This window comes from Glycine max, chromosome 16 (genome assembly GCF_000004515.6).
Source record: "Glycine max cultivar Williams 82 chromosome 16, Glycine_max_v4.0, whole genome shotgun sequence".
NCBI lineage: Eukaryota > Viridiplantae > Streptophyta > Magnoliopsida > Fabales > Fabaceae > Glycine > Glycine max.
The window spans coordinates 14824875-14847252 of record NC_038252.2 but is presented as its reverse complement, the minus strand read 5'-3'; the positions used below and the strand labels follow the sequence as shown (position 1 = coordinate 14847252).

Genomic DNA, 22378 nt, shown 5'->3' with positions numbered 1-22378 from the left:
TATTATGGCATTCTTTATTTTTTATTTGCAATGCTGCTTTTTTCAACGCATACACTGTTTGTAGAATAGTACTTGCAAATAAAATCAAAATAGTTCTAAATCAACATATTTTCTGCATATGAAATTACGCATTTCCACTATGAAATCAGCACTAATAATAGGTCTCTCTGACTCTAACTCTCACTTTTCCTCAATATTTATCTACATTAATTGACAGAATGCACCCTCTGCTAAGATGATTGAAGATGTGCAGACTAGCATAAACATATTTTTCCTAAGTTGTGTTCATTTTAAAGTTTATTAATTAACCATATCTCATGAAAAAACTGATAATTTTGATCATTCCTAAAAAAGATGAAAACATTGTTGAATAAAATTAGTAAAACAAATAAACTACAAATATGCCCTAGTCCTGCCTTGGTTAGTTGAATTCGCCAAGGATGATTGACATTTCAGGAGGCAAGCTGAAATGCAATTCATAGCTAGACAATAAAAATCAGGAATCACCAATGTTTCAAAATAATCTCAACTTCATTTAGAAGTGGTTGTAGATGCTGAGCTCAAGTTGATAGGAGAATTGTCTGCTTGATGCGCATTAACATCACTTTCAGTATCAGCTTTCTCAAGCAAAACTTCTTGTTGCAGTGCTTTCAACATCTCCGTCAAAGTTTTCTCTTCTTCCATCATCTCAGATTCATTCATATTGGTTTCAGCATGGTTAACTTGATGCTTACTAGCATTTTTTTCAGCTTCAGCTTGTTGAAGCGTAGCTTGTTTCTCCAGTGCCTGCATCATAATCTCTGAAGTTCTCTCTTCCCCTTGTATTTGCATTTTCATTATAATCTCAGCTTCCTTGTCTAGAGGCTTGAAATAGTCTTCAATGGCTGTCTCCTGCACGAAATGTGCATCTTGTCATGCAACAAATTTGAGTATCACAAATGAAACAATCATACATTACGGAAAAGAAATAAAATATCATCTAAGAACTTCCATATATTAGACAAATATTTTAATTAAGATAATCATGACAGAATACAAATGTCTCCATCCAAAAAGAAGAAAAAAAAATGAAAGAATATGAATCATCCAATTTTGACATCAATAAAAGTAGGAAAAAAAAGTGCATTTCACACAGAAGTTCTCAATGCATGTTGGTATCACTTCTTATGTGAAAAAAGAACAGATAAAACTTCTTGTTTAGAAGACATTTTGCCTTCATATTTATCAGCGAAAGGAAAGGATTAGAAATTTCAAAAAAAAAAATCCAAAAGAAATACATGTATTTAAATCCTAAATTTCCAAAATTTTATAGTTTTCCTTGATAATACAACTTACTGTTTCTTCCAGCTTCTTATTCAAAGCTTTCATCTCATCAACCATTCGCCGAACCTCGGATAAAATAATCTGCTCAGGTACTTTATTTATGGCCGCTTTCCTTGCTTGTACCTTATTCATGGGAAAACATCATATACATCAGAATGGAAATAAAAAAGAAATCCCACATCTGCCGTCACCATAATGAAAAATGAAGGTTACAAGGTGATAATTGTTGTGCATGCTTAGTTTTGCACTTAATTTTCACAGCAATTATCTTATTTATTTTCATTTAATGCTTGATTTGATTCCAATATGTTAGAATTTAGTGTTCTTTTAGGTTTTAGTCTCTTGAAGTTAATTTCTAGTGAATTTATTAGTTTTATTGTGTTTTTGCAGAGTTGGTGCATTAATTGAGGAATTGGAAAAATTGAAGTTTGGAGTGGCTCACTTGGCGAGTTGTATCCCGCTAAGCATGCATGTTTGTCAGAACTCAGAAGGATGCCACGTTGCATGTGTTTGGAAGCTGAAGCCAGGCACTTAGTGAGCGATTTTCGTGTTAAGCCCAAATCTCCTCTGACTAAGATTTGAAAGTAACTTCTAATGGGTGTTATGTCTAGGGATGGAATAACACTTCTTAGCCTTGTTTAACTTGTGTTCTTAAATCCAAGTGGTTTAACTTGACTTGCTAAGGGATTAGGAGTTGAGTTAAGCAACTTAGGCTCTCTCACATAAGAGATCATGGTTAGAGCATTACAGTAGGTTGAAGTAAACATTAGAATGAACATTGGATAAAAAAATCTTTGATTACTGAGATTGTTAGCTTAGTGTAGCCAAATCCCCAACACTTAATTTATTTTGCATTTAGCTTCTCTTGCCCACCAACTTTATTTTGCATTTAGCTTCTCTTGCCCACCAACTGTTTTTGCTTTTGTTCACCTTTAATTTGTTATGTTTTCAGTGTTTTTATCCTTTGCCTATAACTTGAATTTACATGAATAGCCTAGTACAAACAAGTCCCTATGAATACGATACTTGGACTTTCATTTTATACTATTTGCACTATACTTTGGTATGTTGGCCAAGGATTTATCACAAAGTTAAATTCATATGTCCCCCATGTGAATAGGTGATGAAAAATATACTTATATAAATTATGATATAATATCTTCACTACCTTGCATTACCTATTTTTATAAGATTGTGATATCAGCACGATAAAAGCCCGAACCTTAACAATTTACTACTTATTCAGACTTAGGTCATCATAACCAGAATTGACACTATCACAGTCTCCTTCATCCTTCTCTCTCTGAATCTATCAATTATTTTCTCTCTCTCTTTCATGCATATTCACAAACACATAGTAATCACCACCTAGCTCAACCTCAAACCACCAAAGAAAAAGCCACGACCTATTTCACCAAATTCAGTATCCTCCAACCCCATCAAACCAAAATCCAAGTAAATTCCAAAACATATAAATGTAATCCATATAGGCAAAACATACAGGCCGTCAATAAAATCAAAATTGAAATAAAAAAAGTGGGCAGCGACAGAGAGAAAGAGATTACCTACCAACAAGAGAGAGAGAGAGAGGATTGTGCAACAAGAAAGGTTGAGCATTGCAGCTAGAGAGTGAGCGTCCTTGGGAAGAAAGTGGCTTTTCAAAGTGTTCCCTTGGAGAAGACGATTTTGTACTGTAAGGGATTGTTTGGTTAAAATAAAGAAATTATTATTTAAGAAGAAATTTTCAAAATTTAGGATGGTTTTCACAATTTTTTTCTATACTTTAATTTAAATATTTCTTTCATGCAACTAAATAATTACTGAAAGAAAAAAAAGACACAATTAAAGTTGGCTTTTTTTTATTTTGTTTTGTTGTTGTTGCTGCTTAGAAAAGATAAGTCATAAAGCTCCATCAGACGTGCGCTCGCAATGGCACTATGGGTGGTAAAGTGGGCTAGTTCAACCCATTTTGGCCCACTTTGTTGCTAGCCCACCAAAAGTGGGTCAGGACGGGCTGGCCCTCCTTCTAATGGTGGGCTAAAGATTTTGACCTGCCCCGCTTAGGGGCAAGTTGACGGGCCGACCCACCAAAAATGAAAAAAAAAAAAATATATATATATATATATATAATAAAAATAACTCAAATGAACAAATTTAGTTTAAAAATGTAAAGTATTTTTTTTTTTTAGAAAGGCAGAAAATATATATATATATAATAAGAAAAAAAACTACAGTACCAGGGGTACTGATGATAAACATACAAAGGCAGCTGTGCTGCCAGCCTCCCAAAAAGAGAACAAAAACCCTTCACAAAGCCCAACTACAAGGTATGACACCCGATTAATCAAAGGCCTCCATTAGATGGGATGACCAGTGATTAAAAGGGATATTAAAACCTTTAACTCTAGCTTTAGACCAGGACCAAGCCAAAAATAAGGCATCATCCATAACTTTGGAATTAATAAAAGGAATGCCCTGAAAAATGAGTAAATTCCTATGCTTCCAGATGGCAGAAGTTAAGGCAATCCACCATCCACACCATCTATTCTGATTTCTTCCTGCAACCAAACCTTCACACCATAGACTGAAATGACTTGCTGGGGAAGAAGGGAGAGCTCCGAAAGTCTGAATCCACCTCAAAGATTCCCACCACAGGCCAACAGTGTATCTGCAATGGAAAAAAAGATGTCCTGCCTCCTCCTGCTCACTATGACAGAGGGGGCAGGTAAGATCCTGCAACTCCACATTTCTTCTATGCAGATTAGCTCTAGTAGGGAGCCTATCTTTGATGAGCCTCCAGGTGAAGATGGCCGCCTTTGGGGGTATCTTCAATTTCCAAACAAGCTGGAAATTTATCCCATCTAAAGCAGTACTGTTTTGACTTGATAGAAGCCTATAAGCAGACCTAGTAGAGTATAGCCCACTAGGATCAGCTTTCCACAGCAACTTATCTTTCAAGTGATTCTGAAGAGTATAAGCAGTGATGTCCTCCATAAAAGCCACAGCTACACCCTCCTCATGCTCGAAGAGATGTCTCCTCCATTTCAAATCCCATCTCCAAATATTCTGTGAGAAGCTACCCATGGTGGAGATAAAATCATTCTGCTGCTTACTAATCGAAAAGAGCTGAGAGTATTTCTGTTGCAGAGTGCTTTCCTCCCCCAACCACCTATCTTTCCAAAATCTGATTTTATCCCCACAACCAGCCTTCCATGCCATATTCTGATGGATAATCTTGAAATCATTGTGCTGATATAATCTCCTAAGGTCTTTCCACCAGTGAGAATCCCAGCAATGAACTTTGCCATTCTGCAATGCTGACCACCCCCCATATTTGGAATTAAGAACCCTAACCCAGGGCTGATTCTGATTAGAATATAATTCCCATATCCATCTTCCCATCAGGGCAGCATTGAACTTGACCAGGTTCTTAATACCCAGGCCCCCTTCCCTTTTGTTGAGGCAAATGTTATCCCATTTAACCCAAGGGATCTTCTTTTGGTCAAGGTCTCCACCCCACATGAAATTTCTCTGAAGAGAGACCAGTCTATCAGCTATTCTTTGAGGAATTTTAAAGAAGGAGAGGAGATAGATTGGTAAAGCGTTTAGAACAGAGTTTATCAAGGTAACCCTGCCAGCCATAGATAGGCTTTTCTGATTCCATTTAGAGAGTTTAGCCTCAAATTTACTGATCAAAGGCTCCCACACCATCTGAGATGAAGATCTGACAGCAATAGGAATACCCAAATAATGAAAAGGGACACCCATCTGCCTACAATTCAGCACCTGAGCAGCTTCATGAGCCCAGCTAACAGGCTTCCCATAAATCCCAAACTGACTTTTGGCATAGTTAATTTTCAGACCAGAGGCCATCTCAAAACCTCTAAGCATTGCCTTCATGGCAAGAACATTCGCCCAAGAAGCTTCCCCAATAAAAACAGTATCATCAGCATATTGGAGGATATTAATAGGCTCCTTATGCTTCCCAACGCAGTAGCTACTATAAAGATTTTTCAGAATGGCCTCTCTCATCAAACCAGTGAGACCCTCCCCCACTATATTGAAGAGCAATGGTGCTAGGGGATCCCCTTGACGCAAACCACGAGAAGGGGTAAATTCTTTAGTAGGACTACCATTAACTAGGATGGAAATGGTTGCCGATTGGAGACAGGCAGCAATCCATTGTCTCCATTTACCACAGAATCCTAATCTGGATAGCATATAATCGAGGAAGGACCAGGAAACAGTGTCATAGGCCTTTTCGAAATCCACTTTGAAGACCATGACTGGGTGCTTTCTCTTCACAGCTTCCTCTACCACTTCATTAAGGATGATAATCCCATGGAGGATATGTCTATTTTTTATGAAAGCTGATTGTCTTTCGTCAACAATACCAGAAATAACTCCCCTCAACCTATTTGCCAAAAGCTTAGCTATGACTTTGTACATGCACCCAATTAGAGAAATAGGCCTGTAATCATTTAAAGATTGAGGATGATTTGTTTTAGGGATAAGAGCCATGAAAGAAGCATTGCTGCCTCTAGGGAAACTCCCACGGAAGTGGAATTCATCCACAAATCTCCTGAATTCAGCTTTCAAAACCTTCCAAAAGGCCTTAATAAAATTGAAATTAAATCCATCGGGCCCCGGGCATTTATCTCCACCACAACTCCACACAGCCTCTTTAATTTCTTGGTCAGAAAAAGGGGCAGTGAGCTCCTCTCTTTGATTCTGGTCAATGGATCGGAAGAAAACTCTATCAAGAGTAGGTCTAAACTGCTTGTCTTCAGTAAATCTATGTAGGAAGAATTTATGAACTTCCTCCTTGACTAGGTTAGGCTGTTGAACCCAAATCCCATCAATAAAAAGACCCTGAAAGGCATTAAAGTTTCTTCTAAAATTGATAACTTTGTGAAAGTAAGCTGAATTACTATCCCCTTCCTTAATCCACTTCTCTCTAGATTTCTGTCTCAAGAGGGATTCATAAGCATTTGAGGCCTCCCACAGCTGTTGTTGAATGGACTTCTTGGCTTGGGCTTCATCTTCAGATAAAGGTCTATCTCCAGCTGAAATTTCCAAAAGATTAAGTTTGTGCTTCAGACTCTGGATTTTGTTAATATTACCATCAGCATTAACTATGCTCCACTGCTTGATGCTATTTCTGAGATTTCTCAACTTGTTTTTAAGAGCTATGCCCCCCCATCCGCCCTGCTGATCCTTAATCCAAGCCTCTTTCACCATCTTCTGATATCCACTTTGGTTAAGCCACGAATCCACCACCCTAAAGGGCTTGGGTCCCCAGTCAAGAATCTGAGTTTTCAGAATGATTGGGCAGTGATCTGAATAGTCTCTATGTAGAACCTGCTGAGTGGAATCAGGCCATATGTTTAACCATTGGTCTGAAACAAGGAATCTGTCAAGTCTGCTCTTGACAGAACCATTAGGCCTGAACCAAGTGAAATTGCCACCAAAACCTCTGATTTCATGAAGCTCCATATTTGAAATCCAGGCATTAAATTCTGAAGTGTCTGAGTTATCAGCTGACCTTTGAGATAGTCCAATACGTTCCTCCTGGCTCCTTATACTATTAAAGTCACCAAGGAAGCACCAAACTCCATCAGGATTGGATTGTTTCAGCTGAATTAACTCCTCCCACAGATTTCTTTTCCCAGCTAGATCACAAGGGGCATAGACATTGACTATGAAAAGCCTCTGGTCTTCACTCAGCCATCTCCCCTCTAAGCATAAGAATCTATTGCCTTTTATACTCCTTTCCACATGGAAAACTGAATTATTCCATAAGCAAAGAAGGCCACCAGCTGCTTGAACAGAGGGAACGCTTTCCCAAGAGACAGTGGAATCCCCCCACATTGACTGGCATATAGATTTATCAAAGTGCTCTCTTTTTGTTTCTTGAATACACACAAGGTCAGTCTTATGTATAAAATTGAGTCTCCTTATAGCTGCCCATTTAATCCCCCTTCCCAAACCTCTAGGATTATATGATAGTATAATCATAATTGGTGGTTCTTGATACCCTTCTGCACTACCACAGAGTTATCTCTCTGTTCCATGTGAATCAACATCTCCTTAATCATCTGGGCTTCCTGACCATAGGTGAGGCCCATGTCACTGGCTAGAGCTATTTGGTCTTCCAGGGAAAGCTGCTTACAGATTTTGGTACTTGGGTCCTTCACGTCAACTTCCAGGCAAGGTTCATGCGGCTGAGAGGTTAAGACTATGGGGGGGGGGGGGGGGGGGGGGGGGGGTGTAGAGCAGATTGGGCCACAGTTTTGGAAACCTTAGATTCCTTTCTTCTAACATAAACTTTGGTACCAGAGTGAATTGGGCCTACTAATTGCTGGCCCAACTCCCCCTCTTCATTTTGAAAATGATAAGGACCTACGGGTAATGGGGTTGAGCTTTCTAGATTATTATATAGACCACTACTACGGGCTAACCTCTCCTCAAAAGGGGCTATTATATATTTTTCTCCCTCCAAATTACCCATTATGGAACCAGACAGGACCACGTCAGCGTCTTCTTCCTGCTCCTCAACACCTATATGGTTCTGATCACAGTCTGCCACCTCCACAGCGTCTTCTTTCTGCTCCTCCTCTGCATCCATTGAGGTCAAAACAAATATTTCCTTTTGCATGTCAACGCAGGATTTACTTTTGGTCTTGGCATTAAAAGGTATCTGTTTCTGTCGAAGAGGACCGTTGCTGCGTTCCTTCGGGCTTTGAGCCTCCACGCCCTTGTTGTCGCCGAACGATTGGGCCACGTCAGGTTTGTCATCAACAGACCGCTCCATGTGATAGTCGTGGGTAGATTGGATCCGATTGACCCGACCCGCCAGGAACGACTGGGTACGGCGCCAATGTCCAGAGAACCCGGCGTCGGAGCCTTGTGACCCACCGTCCGACGAAGCTCCTTCGTTAACAACCCCTGGGGTACGACCTGTGAAAGTTGTGGGAGTGTTTGGCTCGGTCGAGAAAGGTGATGGCGGGTACCACGTGAGGGCTTGCTTGGGCTTCGTCTTCGTTCCGAGCCCCTGCATGTCTTCAACGATGTGGATAACAACATCCACTCCATCAATGACGGCTGGGACCGCCATGGCAATGCCCGGTCTGAGGTCCGTCCTAATTAAGATTCGCGCCACGTCCAACCTCCAGCGTTCCTCAACCATTACATCAACCTCTACCAGCTCCCCAAGCTCCGCCACAATCTTCTCTAAATAAACTGCTTCCCACACAGTTGGCGGTAGACCCCATAACAGGACCCACGCCAACCTGTGTGTCTGACGAATAGATGGGGACCATTTCTGGAGGTCTAGTAAAGGTGTGGAGCCGTTCGTCCGTTCCTCATCCACTAGACAAAGTGCCTTATCATCCTCAAGGTTGGGTAAGATAACCCAATCATCAACCCAATAACGAGGGTTGATGTCGGGGTCTAGAACCCATCTCAGTTCCTCCTTCACTCTTTCAAACATTCCCCTATTCTTCAATCTGCCCACCCAAGCCTTCTGTACCCATTCTTTGTGTTCGTTGGTTGGATTCAGAGTGACCGGGCTCAGGACTGGTCTAATGTCATCTAGGACAGTCCCCTTCTGGTTAGACAAGTTATCCACAGATGGTGTTACCCCCTTAGCCACCTCAACATATGACCGAAGTCTTCCGCCCGTGTCGCATGTTTTATGGCCACCGTTGTCCACCTCCTGTATTCTCCCCTTTCCATGTGTGAGGGTACCATGCTGATAGCCTCTATTCGCATTCTCCCTCTCAAACTTTGGTTTATTGACAAACATTTTGATCCCATCAAGGAAAATGCTATTATCCAGCTGTCTTTCCAACCTCTGCACATCTTGGACCTCCTTATACCTTACAAAACCGAACCTATGGCCTGCCTTGTTTTTAGTTTTATGAATGAAAACTTCCCACACCTTACCCCACCTTTGGAAAATCTGCCATAAATCCTTTTCCTTTACTCCATCAGGGAATCTTGAGAAGTAAAAGGAGGTGACATCCTCCTTATCTCTCCATGTACCTCTCCTATGTTGCCTTTGTCGCTTACTAAGCACAGAGGGTCCTCTGTCTGCGACTGATTTCTTCTTCCTCCTATAGGAAACTTCCACCCATCCAACATCAGTACTAGCAGGGTTGTTATCCACCTCGTGAGATGCCCTCCTACTCTCTGCAAGACCCCTACTTTCACCATAAACAGTGACTCTTCTCCTTTCTCTATCAGAAAACTTCTCCCCATGTTGGCCACCAGAGGCTTGGTGATGTCCCTGGCCTCCTACCCTGTCACGGGCACTCCCTCTTCCATTGCCATGAACATTCCTTCGTAAACTCCCTCTCAGACTCACTCTTTCTCTCGGTCTACCCTCTCTCACCTCTCTCACTGTGTCTCTCGTTCTACCTTGTCTCACTCTTTCTTTCGTTCTACCCTCTCTCACCTCTCTCACCTCTCTCATCTCTCTTACTTGTTAAAAAAAAAAAAAAAAAAAAATGTAAAGTATATCAATTGTTTATTTTAAATTTGATTTCAATATAATTTTTTCTATAAGTATTAGAGAAATTGAATTTATAAAATAATATAAAAATAATAACAAATACCTATTTTGAACAATACTATAAAAAAATACAAAGTGACAACCCAAACCCTAAACACCTATTAGTATTTAGATTTTCTTTAAAAAAAATATATGTATGGCAGGCTAATGGGCCAACCCTTCCCACGCTGCTGTTGGCTCGTCAGACCTACGAGTTAGTCAGGGCAGGCCACATCATGTTGACAGGTTCCATCAAACATCAGCGAGGTGGATAACTCTAACTCCTTAAATGGAATTAGCCATTATCACACAACAAATTGATACCAAGACCTAAAACAAGTAAGCAGAACCAATTGATGTTCACACAAACACACAGTACAACCTTATGACCCAATTAAAAAATAACTAAGCAGAACTAAAAGCTTCAAAAAAACAAAAACCTCCAAGGAAAGTTTTGGACAGGTTGACGAGGTTGTAGAGGTGGTTTTTTGTGGGGAGGAGAATTAGAGGAGAAGAAGATTGCATGGGTCAAGTGGGAATCAGTATGTCTTCCAAATTAAAAAACAAGTAAGCAGAACCAATTGATGTTCACACAAACACACAGTACAACCTTATGACCCAATTAAAAAATAACTAAGCAGAACTAAAAGCTTCAAAAAAACAAAAACCTCCAAGGAAAGTTTTGGACAGGTTGACGAGGTTGTAGAGGTGGTTTTTGTGGGGAGGAGAATTAGAGGAGAAGAAGATTGCATGGGTCAAGTGGGAATCAGTATGTCTTCCAAAGGAAAAAGGGGGCTTGGGAATTAAGGACCTGAGGAAATTTAATTGTGCCCTTCTCAAAAAATGGAGATGGAATTTATTTCATCATAAATGAGAGTTGTGGGCTCGAGTGTTGGATTCAAAATATGGAAGCTAGAGGAACTTGGATGAGATAAGAAGGTGCAATAGTGAATTCCTATGGTGGCGGGACCTCAGCTTCATTTGTCAATCTGCTGAGGAGGGAAGGTGGTTCCAAAGTGGGGTAAAATGGAATGTCGAGTGTGGAGCCAAGGCGAGATAAAGGTGGTCTAATTGAACTACCTTCACTTCCATCATCATCTCGTAGCACAATATTCCTTCTACATAGAACATTGGGCGGATAGTAGTAAGATGTAAATGTAAAGGTCTCTTCCACTAAATAAGCTTCACAAATACTACCCTCAATTGCAGATGTGTTTGTGACCTTGTCTTTTAAAGTGCGAATAAACCTAATACAATAAATTGAAGACATTAATTTAATAAATATTGATTGGTCATTTATTGAGAACGAATAAGATATATTACTCAATCTTTCAAAGGTATACATCCACCGATATTGCACGAGACCACCAACCCTAGCTTCATAAGGCAAATGAATCGAAAGATGCTCCATAAAGTTGAAGAAACTTGGGAAATATTTGTTCAAGTTTGCACAAAAATATTGGAATATTTTTTTCCATTAAGCATAAAGCATCCTCTTTTAGTAGAGGCGAAGTTATTTCTCGAAAGAACTGACTGAACTCTGCCTATGTGTTCCAAATGGCCTTTGGTAAAGCTTTGAAGGCAACTGGAAGCAAACATTGCAGGAACATATGGCAATCATGACTTTTCATTCCGAAAAACTTCGCATCTTCCATGTCAACACACCTAGACAAGGCAAAGGCATACCCATTGGGTAGGCTTTAGTCTTTTGACCCATGCACACACTACTAATCTTTGTTGCTTTGTTAATGTGTATTTTGCCTTGGGTTTTTCCAGTTTCCACCCTCCTCCATCTTACAACTCCAAATCTCTTCGCCTACAAATATCTACCATGTCTAGTCTAGCATTAAAATTGTCCTTTGTCTTGCCTTTAGTGTCCATAACAGTATACTAGATATTAAGAAGCATGTTTCTCTCAATGAGCATGACATTTAGATTATGCGGGAGAAGATTTGTTTTCCAATATGGCAGCTCCCAAAAGATGGTTTGTTTGGTCCAATGGTGACCAAGTCCATACCTTGGTAGAGTATCATATCTCAGTCTAGTTATTTTAGGTAGATGTCTTACCTTTTTCCTACATTTCTTCACCAGTCAACCGATGGGGAGCAATGAGGTCTCATCATGTCTATGCCTAAAAGCAATTTTATTTCTTCTATAAGAATGATCAATTGGCAAGAATTTTCGATGTAAATCAAAAAATGATACCTTTCAACCCTTATCAAGGTATATTCCTCTTGATTGCTCCATGCAGATTGGACAAGCAAGTTTACCCATTGTCATCCAACCTGACAACATTTTGTATGCAGGAATATCACTAATAGTCCACAACAAGCAAGCTTTCATAAAAAAATTCTGCTTCAACGAGACATCAGAGGTCATGACACTAGAATTCCATAAAAGTTAAGGTCATCTATAAGTGGCTGCAAGTACACATCAATTTTATTTTTTTGGATTGGATGGGCCATGGATCATAATGGTAAAGAATAAGAACTCTTTTTTGATGCACATCCAAGGTGGGAGATTATAAGGAATAAGAATTACTGACCAACAAGAATAAGGTCTGTCAAATATATTAGATGGTGCAAACCGATCAGAACATAGCCCTAACTTGACATTCTGGGGAGTCTATTGCAAATTCAGGATATCTTTATGTTAGCTTTTTCTAAAAGTGCTACATGTAACATCCCAATTTTCTTAGATTGGGAAGTTATGTGCAGAATTGTTTCTGTTTGTTTGGTATGTAGTGTAATAGTATTATTCTTAGTATAATTATGAATATAAGATGTAGAACTATCATTAGACAGCCATGTGACTTGGATTTAAGTTTTGAGTCTATGGATCGGTGGTTTACATACAGAGAACCCTTAGTCAAGCCATCAGTTAACAAAAGTCAACTATAGTTTAGAAAGTCAAAGTAATGATATTTTCATTAGTGGCAGTTTAGTAATTTAAGGTTTTTATGCCAAACAAAGAGATTTAGGCACATTAATGAAAGTTTAGAATATGTTTGTGTCTAGATGTGAAAAACTATTAGCCAACACATGTTAACACATCGATTCAACACACTCATTCATAGCACACCTGCAAGTTGAAGGTTCTTGACGACATTAATGCACACATCAAGTTTTCAAGACAACTTGTATCACTTAATGACTTGTCATGACATCCTACCGCACTTCACGAATTATAGAGTGGCTAGTCTCATAACTCATGACTCAACAGTGGATTTATGGTATAGCAGACATTAAGGATGCAACGCTCATCACAAGAATCATTCAATCTCATTTAATCATGCAAAGGAAAATACAATTAATAATTCAAGCATGTTCAACAAAAGCATTCATAAGTAATCACACAGAGTGCACACCAGAATATGGTAAGCACATAACACCTGCGCTATTGATAAACCTATGCTACAAGATCATATACCTAAAGGACATCAAACAGATCATGAAGCAGGTAAAAGACAAATCATTTTGTTCAAAACTATGACTTGAAGGACTCTCGGGGTGCAACAGGTGAATGAAATCAATCACGGTGGAGGGCCATACCCTGGAAGATTAGGCCATTGGTTTTTTACGAAAGAAGAAGAACCAGCACCAACACCACTAGTACTAGTCCTCTCAGAGTTACCACCAATAGTGGTGCTGATGGTGCTCCACAAAGAGGCATCAGAGGCTCTATTACTAACATTATTGTTATTGATGAAGCTCATAGGCCAATCATGCTGAGAAACACCACTGCTATTAGTATCAGTATTAGCCATGTTGGATGAATATGGATTGACCAAACCTTGTTCATACAGAGACACCATCTCCCTTTCACCACTCCCCATTTGATGATACAAGTGCGGTGGATGAATTGGCCCAATTGGGCGCTGAACATTGAAACCAGATAGAAGGCCCAAATTGGAAGAACGCAAGGTGTCACTACCCGCAAAATTTAGAGAGTGATCAAAAGGGTGTGATCATGAGTTGAGTGAATGCATAGCAGCCAAAGAAGACAAGTACCCACCACTTTGGTAAAAGGTTGAAGCCACAACGGAAGAAGGGTCTTCAATTTAAATCATTCAGAGGCAGTTAGCAGCTGCGGGACAGAATTTTCATACGGAAATTGAATTGTGAGACTGTTTACAGGTCACGTGTGTCAAAGTCAGCACATGGCAGCAATTCCACAATGTATTGCGCATTCAGATTGAGGTAACAAACACAACAGAACTACCAACCCTAATCGAGTTTCCAAGAAATGCAGCAAGCTATATCATTGCGCAAAGAAAAGGGGTGCAAATACAAGCAAAATCAAAGAGGGTCATCACAAAGCCCTCTTACCTCAGAGACTACGTATAAGAAAGAAAGGGAGAAAGGAAGCTGACCTGGAATGAAGAATTGCTAGATGGTTGATGGTCTGCCTTAGGGAGATATGAAAAATTGCTGCCGATATGAAAACTTAAGCTTCCTTCCACTCTTACCTTGTCTGGAGGTGCTGGCCTCCAAATCCAGTTTTTCCTTTTACACAGTAGCAGTAGTATACAATAATAGCCTATATTCAAAACTAGAAGATAGCATTCTTAATTCATTGCATTCTGAAGCCTCAACTTACTGGAAAATGAAATGAACCCACAACAGACCAACTTAGAGATGGTGTGCTTCACGACGAGAACCAAGTTAGAGATGGAAAATGACCCAATACAATGATGGAGAATCGTCAACGACAACCACGACACTGCTGGTGTGCTTCACGACGAGAACCAACTTAGAGAGACAAAGGTTAAGGGCGCAAAATTACTCAGGTAGCAGGCTAGAGTACACTGCGAGTACGCAAGGGAACAAGATAAAATTGACTTGACTTTCAAAGACAGTGTATATAAAACCCATCTTTGGATAATCCAGTTCAACGACGGTGCCCATTAAACCCATCGTTGTAATGCGAAGACGACGTCGTTAGTCATTTTCAACAAAAACATCGTTGAAATAAAGCACATATTTACTAAAATGCCACCGCCTGTTAAACGATGTTGTTTTTCGAACCACCGTCGTTGAAATCGTAGAATCAAATATTTGTAGTAGTGTACAAAAGCTAGCTATTGTAATTGGAGAGCCAAGGGCCCTATAAACCCCATATTAGAATCCCATACCTCCAATGTGGGACACAAGTCCCACAAGTCCCATACCTTGCAATTGGATCCTAACACAGGTCTCATTTGATTTTTTAAATAAACTTGCTTGGCTATTGCAATTTACAAAGAGCCCTAGCCTCACATGAAATCCCAAGTTCTAGCTCACAACATTCATATGCCTTATTTTCTCATGTTTTCCAAAAGAGAACAGACACCAACACCAGTAAGAATATAAATGTTCATGGAAGAAAAAATGTTAGACCTGTTGTACGCGTTGCTCAAGCTGCAGCCTATAAGATCGTATTCTTCGCTCTTCATATCCAGAAAGCACCCTGACATAAAAAAGGGCTTTCCTCCCAAAATCTAACAACTTCTTCATGTCGACAAATCATCAACAACTATTTGTTTTGGAAATTTCTGCACAAAGGAATCCACCTCAGAAATGCCAGGGAAAAAAAATATTCAATGTCAATTAATCTGATAACTCTTGGAAGGATTAATTAATATGTTTCATGCAGCTGCCAGATGGAATCAAATCTTGGCTAAATTATCACCAGACAAGACATAACAAACTTCATAATTACAAGCACCCTGACATAAAAAAGGGCTTTCCTCCCAAAATCTAACAACTTCTTCATGTCAACAAATCATCAACAACTATTTGTTTTGGAAATTTCTGCACAAAGGAATCCACCTCAGAAATGCCAGGGAAAAAAAAATATTCAATGTTGATTAATCTGATAACTATTGAAAGGATTAATTAATATGTTTCATGCAGCTGCCAAATGGAATCAAATCTTGGCTAAATTATCACCAGACAAGACATAACAAACTTCATAATTACAAGCAGAGAGCCTTATTATCCCAAAGGGTATGTTGGGTAGTGAGGTTTGGGAGGGAAAAGGAAAGGAGGGTAAAATTATTATTTTTAATAGGCTTAAATATATTTTTCGTTCTTGCAATTTAGCATTTTTTTCATTTTTGTCCTTTCAATTTTTTTTTTCATTTTAGTCCTTGTGGTCCTTAAAGTGCTTTAGATATCGCTTTTTTCACTGTTCAAAGCACTTTTTTCCTGTTCAAAGTGTTATCCAAAGCGCTTTAAGGACGAAAAACAAAACATATACATTTTACACGGACTAAAACAAAAAAAAAATTGCAAGGATGAAAATGAAAAAAACACTAAATTGCAGGGACAACAAATGTATTTAAACCTTTTTAATAAATATTCTCTACTTTAATAATTTTTTAAAATAACAGAAATAAAATGATAGAGTAACATAAACTTAATGTCTCAATCTTTTTTTTTATTGTTATAAATGTTATACAACTCTTGATTCAAAAATAAAAAATTTGTCCTCCATTCTCTTTCCCTCAAAATCTCACTTCCAAACTTTCCCTAAGACTTTTGACCTTTGGAAGAAAAAAAAAAGATTTATTAAACTTACAAGATATTAAACTGCATAAGTAAAGGGAAATGAAAGAATAAAGGATGAAGACTGACTCAATAACCTGACATTGATAGACCTCATACAAGAGCAGCAAAAGCAACCAGATGAAGATAAAAAGCATGAATTATGCACTAACTCACAGCAGTTGCCAAAAGACTAACAAAGAGAAAATAACAAAAACCTTGAGATCACATAGCAGCAAGCTTAAGAGCCTCATGCTGCCAACATAAGAACACAAACAGCAGTACACAAAAAGTTCTGAATTTAGCAAGAGCACAACAGAGGTGAGGTTTGTAGGAAACAGGTGAAGTTTATACTCCACGGGAAATCACCACACTTCAATATGCTCCAAAGTACCTGAAAGCTATCTTAGGAAACCACTAACTTGCCCAAACTACACATTTCTTTAAAATCTCAGTTTAAGAATGCAAAAACCTTTGCACAACCATTTTTTAGGAGTTGGACAGTAAAATAAAATCCCTGAAAATTTAATTGCTGACTAACTTTAAAGCTTAATGTCCTCAAACAAAATTACAAAGTTGAAGTTATGAAAAGTCATGTGTAATATCAGTTTCTAAGCAGGTTAACATTAAGAAAGAGTTAAATACCAGTGCCTTAGAAATTTGGTACATAAAGGTATAGGTCATCCATTGCCATAAGAACTGGGAATTTCATATACATTTTATTCATAGTCGGATTGATCTTTCTTTCTAGCACGTGATAAATTTAGCTGCAAGATGTATGGTAACCAAAGCTTGTCATAATAACATACAACTCAGCACCCAAAATATAAAGAAGTCAACATGGAAGGATTTGAGTTGACTATGATAAAAAAAAAAAAAAATCTAGTCAAAATAGAAAACGAGTCTAACCCTAAATTTCTTGTACTAATTTTAAGAACAAAATCCCAGAAAGAGTCTCCTCCTACACTAATCAATCAGTCTCGTAAGAACCTGAAAAAGAGCCAACAGAACCACATACAAATTCCACCACCAAGACCCATTAAAGAAATAACACTATCAAACTAAGTTAACAAAGCAATCCACAAAACAGACCATAAGAAACCAACATTCAAAAAACAAACCAAGAAAGCTAGCAAAGGAGATCGATGTTCGTTTGGGCATTTGACCAAACACAAAACTCGCAACCCACAATATTCAAAAATTGTTCCAAAACCCTTCAATCAGTCATTTTACAGAACCTGATGCCGACAACCTACACACATGCCTCAGATATTCATTCACAGACAAAATTACTCACAGAAATTCAGAAACAATGTATAGGCAAGAAAATTCAACCCACGAAAACTGCATATGTTACTACTGTGCCCACAAAGAAAAGAATAATTAATTAACAATAAAGAGGCAGCAAAAGGGTTTGAAGTTCAAAGCAAGATGATTGAGAAATAAAATGTGATTTAGTTACCTGAGTGAGAGTGATTTGGAGGCAAATATCAGCGCTTCATTATCATCGCAAACCCTGATGCTTTTAACGCAAATATCTGGTGATTTTATCTTGCTGTGTATGCCAGAGACTGGACCGAGATCGCACTACGGCGAGACAAATGAGGTACCGGAGACTCGAAAAGGTAAGGAGAGCGAAGATGTCAAGATGGGCGACGGCGAGAGAAATGAGGGTTGAGGGCTTAGTGACAAATAAAAATACAAAGGATAGATCACTTTTGTCTCTCAATCAGAATTTCACTCGAAATGCTATGAAGGATGAAAATATTTTGGAAAGGATAAAAAGTTCGATAAATATGTCTTCCGGTTAACTTTTATCGTACACCCGTCCCATTAATATGTTGATAAAATAGCCTAGGTAATATGCAGGCACAAATTTATCATTGAAATATACAAGTACATATTTATTATAATAATTTTTTTTACTTTTCATCTTTCCATTAAGTTACAAATGCGTCTCTTAAATATGAAAATGCAAAATTTAGTCTTTAAAAATATAAAAAATACACAAATATATCCGAGCGTTACTAATAGATTGTGGCTAATTATTATTATTATTATTATTCACTGCTCCTATTTGTTTAGCACTTATGTAATACATTTTTTAAATTTTCTTTTAATATATATATTTTTATTATTTTGATTTTCTTGTCAAATCTTAATCTTTGCTGTTAAAAAAAAACTTTCTCACTTTTAATCTTTAAAATTATTCCATATCACAATTCTAATTTAAGTGCCCTCATATTTAGATTGAAAATAATATGTGAGAGTTTTGAGTAGAAAAAACACAATTGGCAGTAGGACCAAATTTATTTATTTATTTATTTATTTATTTTAAAAAAAGAATTTAATAAACTATTTTAAAAAAAAATCTTACAAAATTTAAACTAGATAAAGTTAAAGTGGAATTATAATTCTTTTTCCTTAATCAATAATATATATATATATATATACACCTCAAATAAGAAAGAATTTCTTGGATATACATAATATGAATGAAATGAAAACAGTTACTAACAAATAAAGAATTCAAATAAATTTAAATAAAAACACAATAATACTCAAACTAACACAGAGGTTAACTTTAAAATAAAACAAAAAAAACTAATACAAAGGTTGTTTATTCCTTAGAGTTGTATCTCTCGCTGATTTTGGAATGGCAGTGACCTTTCATTCCATTTGACATACTATGGTAGAGTACATAATAAAGATCTATATATTATCTAATAAAAGAGAAGTACCTGGAAAAACTGAAAATACCTCTATCTAAGGTTGCGACACATGGCACTTTTTTCTGTTTTTTGGTCATTTTGCCCCCCACCATGTGTCACTTCCATTGGTGGATTTCAACTCCTCATTTAATTTCACTTAATACTATCTTTTCTCTTCGTTTCTCTTTCTCTTCCTTAATCTTCTGACTGTATCTCCCATCATTTCCTCACCAACTCTAAACCTGCCTGTTTGCGTTATTTCCTCACCACTTTCCTTCCTCTATTTGCTTGTTTTCTTCTTCATTGGTCTGATTTTTTGCATTTGCATTATTTCCTCACCATCTTCATTCTATTTTTTGCGATTTTGGTTAGGGTTCTTTTTCTTTTATTGGTATGATTTTTTGTGTTTGATTTTTGGGACAGGCTATAGTAACAACGGCGACTTTGGCAAAGAAGTGGTCGGAAAAGTTAAGAGGAAGATAGAGGTTCTTCTATTTTGATTTTATTAAAACGGTGTTTATGTTTATTTTTTTGTCTAATTTTTTGTGGTTTTTTTGGATGCTTCGTTGCTATTTTTTCCTGAAACTCAGTTCTAATATTGTTCAGAGTTTTACAGGACAGTCTACAAGGTAAGCTATAATTTTTATGCATTTTACTCGGTGCTTTCAAGTTTTCCTTTCATTTGGCTGATTTCTTCAGTCGCACACGAGGTTTTGTTACATGCATGCTTACTTCTATTTTGATTTTATTAAAACAGTGTTTATATTTATTTTTTTGTCTGATTTTTTGTGGTTTTTTTGGATGCTTCGTTGCTATTATTCCTCCATCTTTGCTGCTAAAGACAAGCACACAACAGAGAGAAGTTGTAGTGGCCACCCATTCGTTTTCGATAAGTTAAACATTAAACATGTTTATACATATCAAACATTAAGTTAAAAAAGGTAATCATCATCGATCATAATCAGTTTATTATCGCGAGTACACTAATAATCAAACTTTTTTGCACATATTACCACGTTCAGTGCACGTACATAGAAAGTGTAAGAGCGTGTTTGGTTTAATGTTAAAAATTGATTCTCATTTAATAATTGATTTTTGATATATGATTATGTATTTAATATCATATTAAAAAAGAATTAAAAATTAATTTTAAATTAGAAGTAATTTTGAATCATTTTTATATTCAATTTAAAATTTATATTGAAATTTATTCTAACTAATTTCTGATATTGTTCAGAGTTTTATGGGACAGTCTACGAGGTAAGCTATAATATTTATGCATTTTACTCAGTGTTTTCAAGTTTCCCTTTCATTTGGCCGATTTCTTCAGCCGCACACAAGGTTTTGTTACATGCATGCTTACTGAGTTTTAGAACGAAAGTTGTTTCATTTTGGTCAGCTGGAATATTGTTTCATTTCCTGCATGTTGGTTGCTTATGGAAGTTTTTTTGTGGTGTTGTTTATTTTCACAACGGCGATGCCGAAGGTGACCCCACTTTGCCCATTCAAGGGTTGCAACAATAGGATTCACAGGACGGTGTTAAAGAATAAAGGTGTCATTTTTATTTTCACGTATGTTGCCCCCTTGCTAGATTTTAATTGTATTTCTATTTTGTTTAATTTAAAGGGATTGATGAGGCCCTTGTATTGAGAGATGGAGGATCTGACAAGCCTAAAAAGGGTGTATCAAAGGTAAGTCTCCTGCTATTATACTAAATACTGTGGAAGGTCATCATGTTAGATTGATCTAATCGTTTATTTTTACATGGTTTTTTGTTGCACATGCAGGTTGTGGACAATGCGAACACCATTATTGCTCATGCTTTGGTTGGTAAGGTTGGTTCAATTTATCCTACAATAATGTTGTTAACTAAAGATTTTTTTACTGGCTCAAGTTAGGACTTGCTAAAGGTTATTTGGCTCTATCTAAATTTTATGTTGCTTTTTGTGACGATGAGTAGGACCCAACTCAACATACTGCTATTGACAACTTAATGGTTCAACAGCTTGATGGAACTATTAACGAATGGGGTTGGTGCAAGCAAAAGGTGCTTAGCTGATGGAACTATTATCCTACAATCAATATTTGTTTTACGTTTGGAAATTTGCATTTTGAATGTGGTTCATATTATTCTAATGCAAACTTTTTGTTGTTTTAGCTTGGAGCAAATGTCATATTGGCATTACAAGGTTAACCTTTTTGTGTACCTTGAACCTAATCATTAAAAATCTTCAAATCACAAAAATATATATTTGTTAAAATTCTAAATCTTAGAATTTTTTACTTTTTGCTTGGAAATCTTGATTTAGCTGTGTTTCTGCCATTTACAGGTTCAAAATCCACACAACATTAAATTCAATGGAACAATTCAAGGTCTAAAATATATGGAGAACTTAAGGTTTCCGTGGGTTGTTCAAAGGGAATGGTACTAATAATTGAAATTTGTTTCCACTGGTGGAATGAATTTAGTGTCTTCCTTTATGTCTTTAAGACTCACCAATTTTCTTTTAAAAGATATATTATAGCAACTGAACTATTGTGAAGCATAAAAGAACAAATGTTTTAGCTTAGAGCAAATGCCATATTGGCATTACAAGGTTAACCTTTTTATGTACCTTGAACCTAATCATTAAAAATCTTCAAATCACAAAAATATATATTTGTTAAAATTTTAAATCTTAGAATTTTTTACTTTTTTGCTTGGAAAGCTTGATTTAGTTGTGCCTCTGCCATTTACAGGTTCAGAATCCACACAACATTAAATACAATGGAACAATTCAAGGTCTAAAATGTGTATGGAGAACTTAAGGTTTTCGTGGACTATTTCAAAGGGAATGCTACTAATTGTGCTCGAATTGTCCCAAATTCTGCTGTGAAGTTCTTCAGTTATGAGCAAGCTTCCAAGTAAGCTTTGCTTTAGATATACACTGATGTACTGCACTTTTATGATAATAAATTTGTAGTGATGGGATTCTGCCATCCTTTTTTATTTTTATTTTTTCAAAACAATTTTCTTTAAGGATGGTCACTCCTTTGGCAAAGTTGTTTCAATTTTTATCAGAAGCAAACTGGAAACGGTATGTCCATGTTTATTATTTTTCTCTTCTGGTGTGTGTGTGTGGTTGTTAAGGGAGATTATTATTATTATTATTATTATTATTATTATTATTATTACTATTATTATTATTATTATTATTACTACTCAAGTCAAGTGACCATGACTGTTTTTCAACCTTCCTTTTCTCTGCGAGCATTTTTCGCT

At 37.2% G+C, this 22378-nt stretch overlaps 2 protein-coding genes across 6 annotated transcripts; one reads left to right on the top strand and one right to left on the bottom strand.

Annotated features, from left to right (window-relative positions):
• Nucleotides 1-318: 318 nt before the first annotated feature.
• Nucleotides 319-18209, bottom strand: LOC100812260 (uncharacterized). Of its 5 annotated transcripts, XM_014768958.2 has the most exons (6): nucleotides 15256-15394; nucleotides 14477-14684; nucleotides 14250-14382; nucleotides 2893-3014; nucleotides 1336-1446; nucleotides 319-891 (listed from the first exon to the last, which is right to left on the bottom strand). In XM_014768958.2, the coding sequence occupies exons 4-6, from the start codon at nucleotides 2938-2940 to the stop codon at nucleotides 532-534; spliced, it is 519 nt and encodes a 172-aa protein (XP_014624444.1). In that variant the 5' UTR covers nucleotides 2941-3014; nucleotides 14250-14382; nucleotides 14477-14684; nucleotides 15256-15394; the 3' UTR covers nucleotides 319-531. The 5 variants fall into 5 exon arrangements, with proteins under 5 accessions (XP_014624444.1, XP_040866261.1, XP_003547796.1 ...); XM_041010327.1 differs by lacking the exons at nucleotides 2893-3014; nucleotides 14250-14382; nucleotides 14477-14684 and adding exons at nucleotides 17050-17171; nucleotides 17867-18164 and having other exon boundaries at nucleotides 15256-15410; XM_003547748.5 differs by lacking the exons at nucleotides 2893-3014; nucleotides 14250-14382; nucleotides 14477-14684 and adding an exon at nucleotides 17867-18209 and having other exon boundaries at nucleotides 15256-15410.
• LOC106796413 (enolase-like) lies at nucleotides 17924-21310 on the top strand. The gene is made up of 8 exons (XM_014768674.1): nucleotides 17924-18029; nucleotides 19539-19600; nucleotides 19722-19744; nucleotides 20353-20375; nucleotides 20743-20807; nucleotides 20904-20951; nucleotides 21077-21163; nucleotides 21275-21310. Exons 1-8 carry the CDS (start codon nucleotides 17924-17926, stop codon nucleotides 21308-21310), a joined length of 450 nt encoding a protein of 149 aa, XP_014624160.1.
• The last annotated feature ends 1068 nt before the right edge of the window (nucleotides 21311-22378 follow it).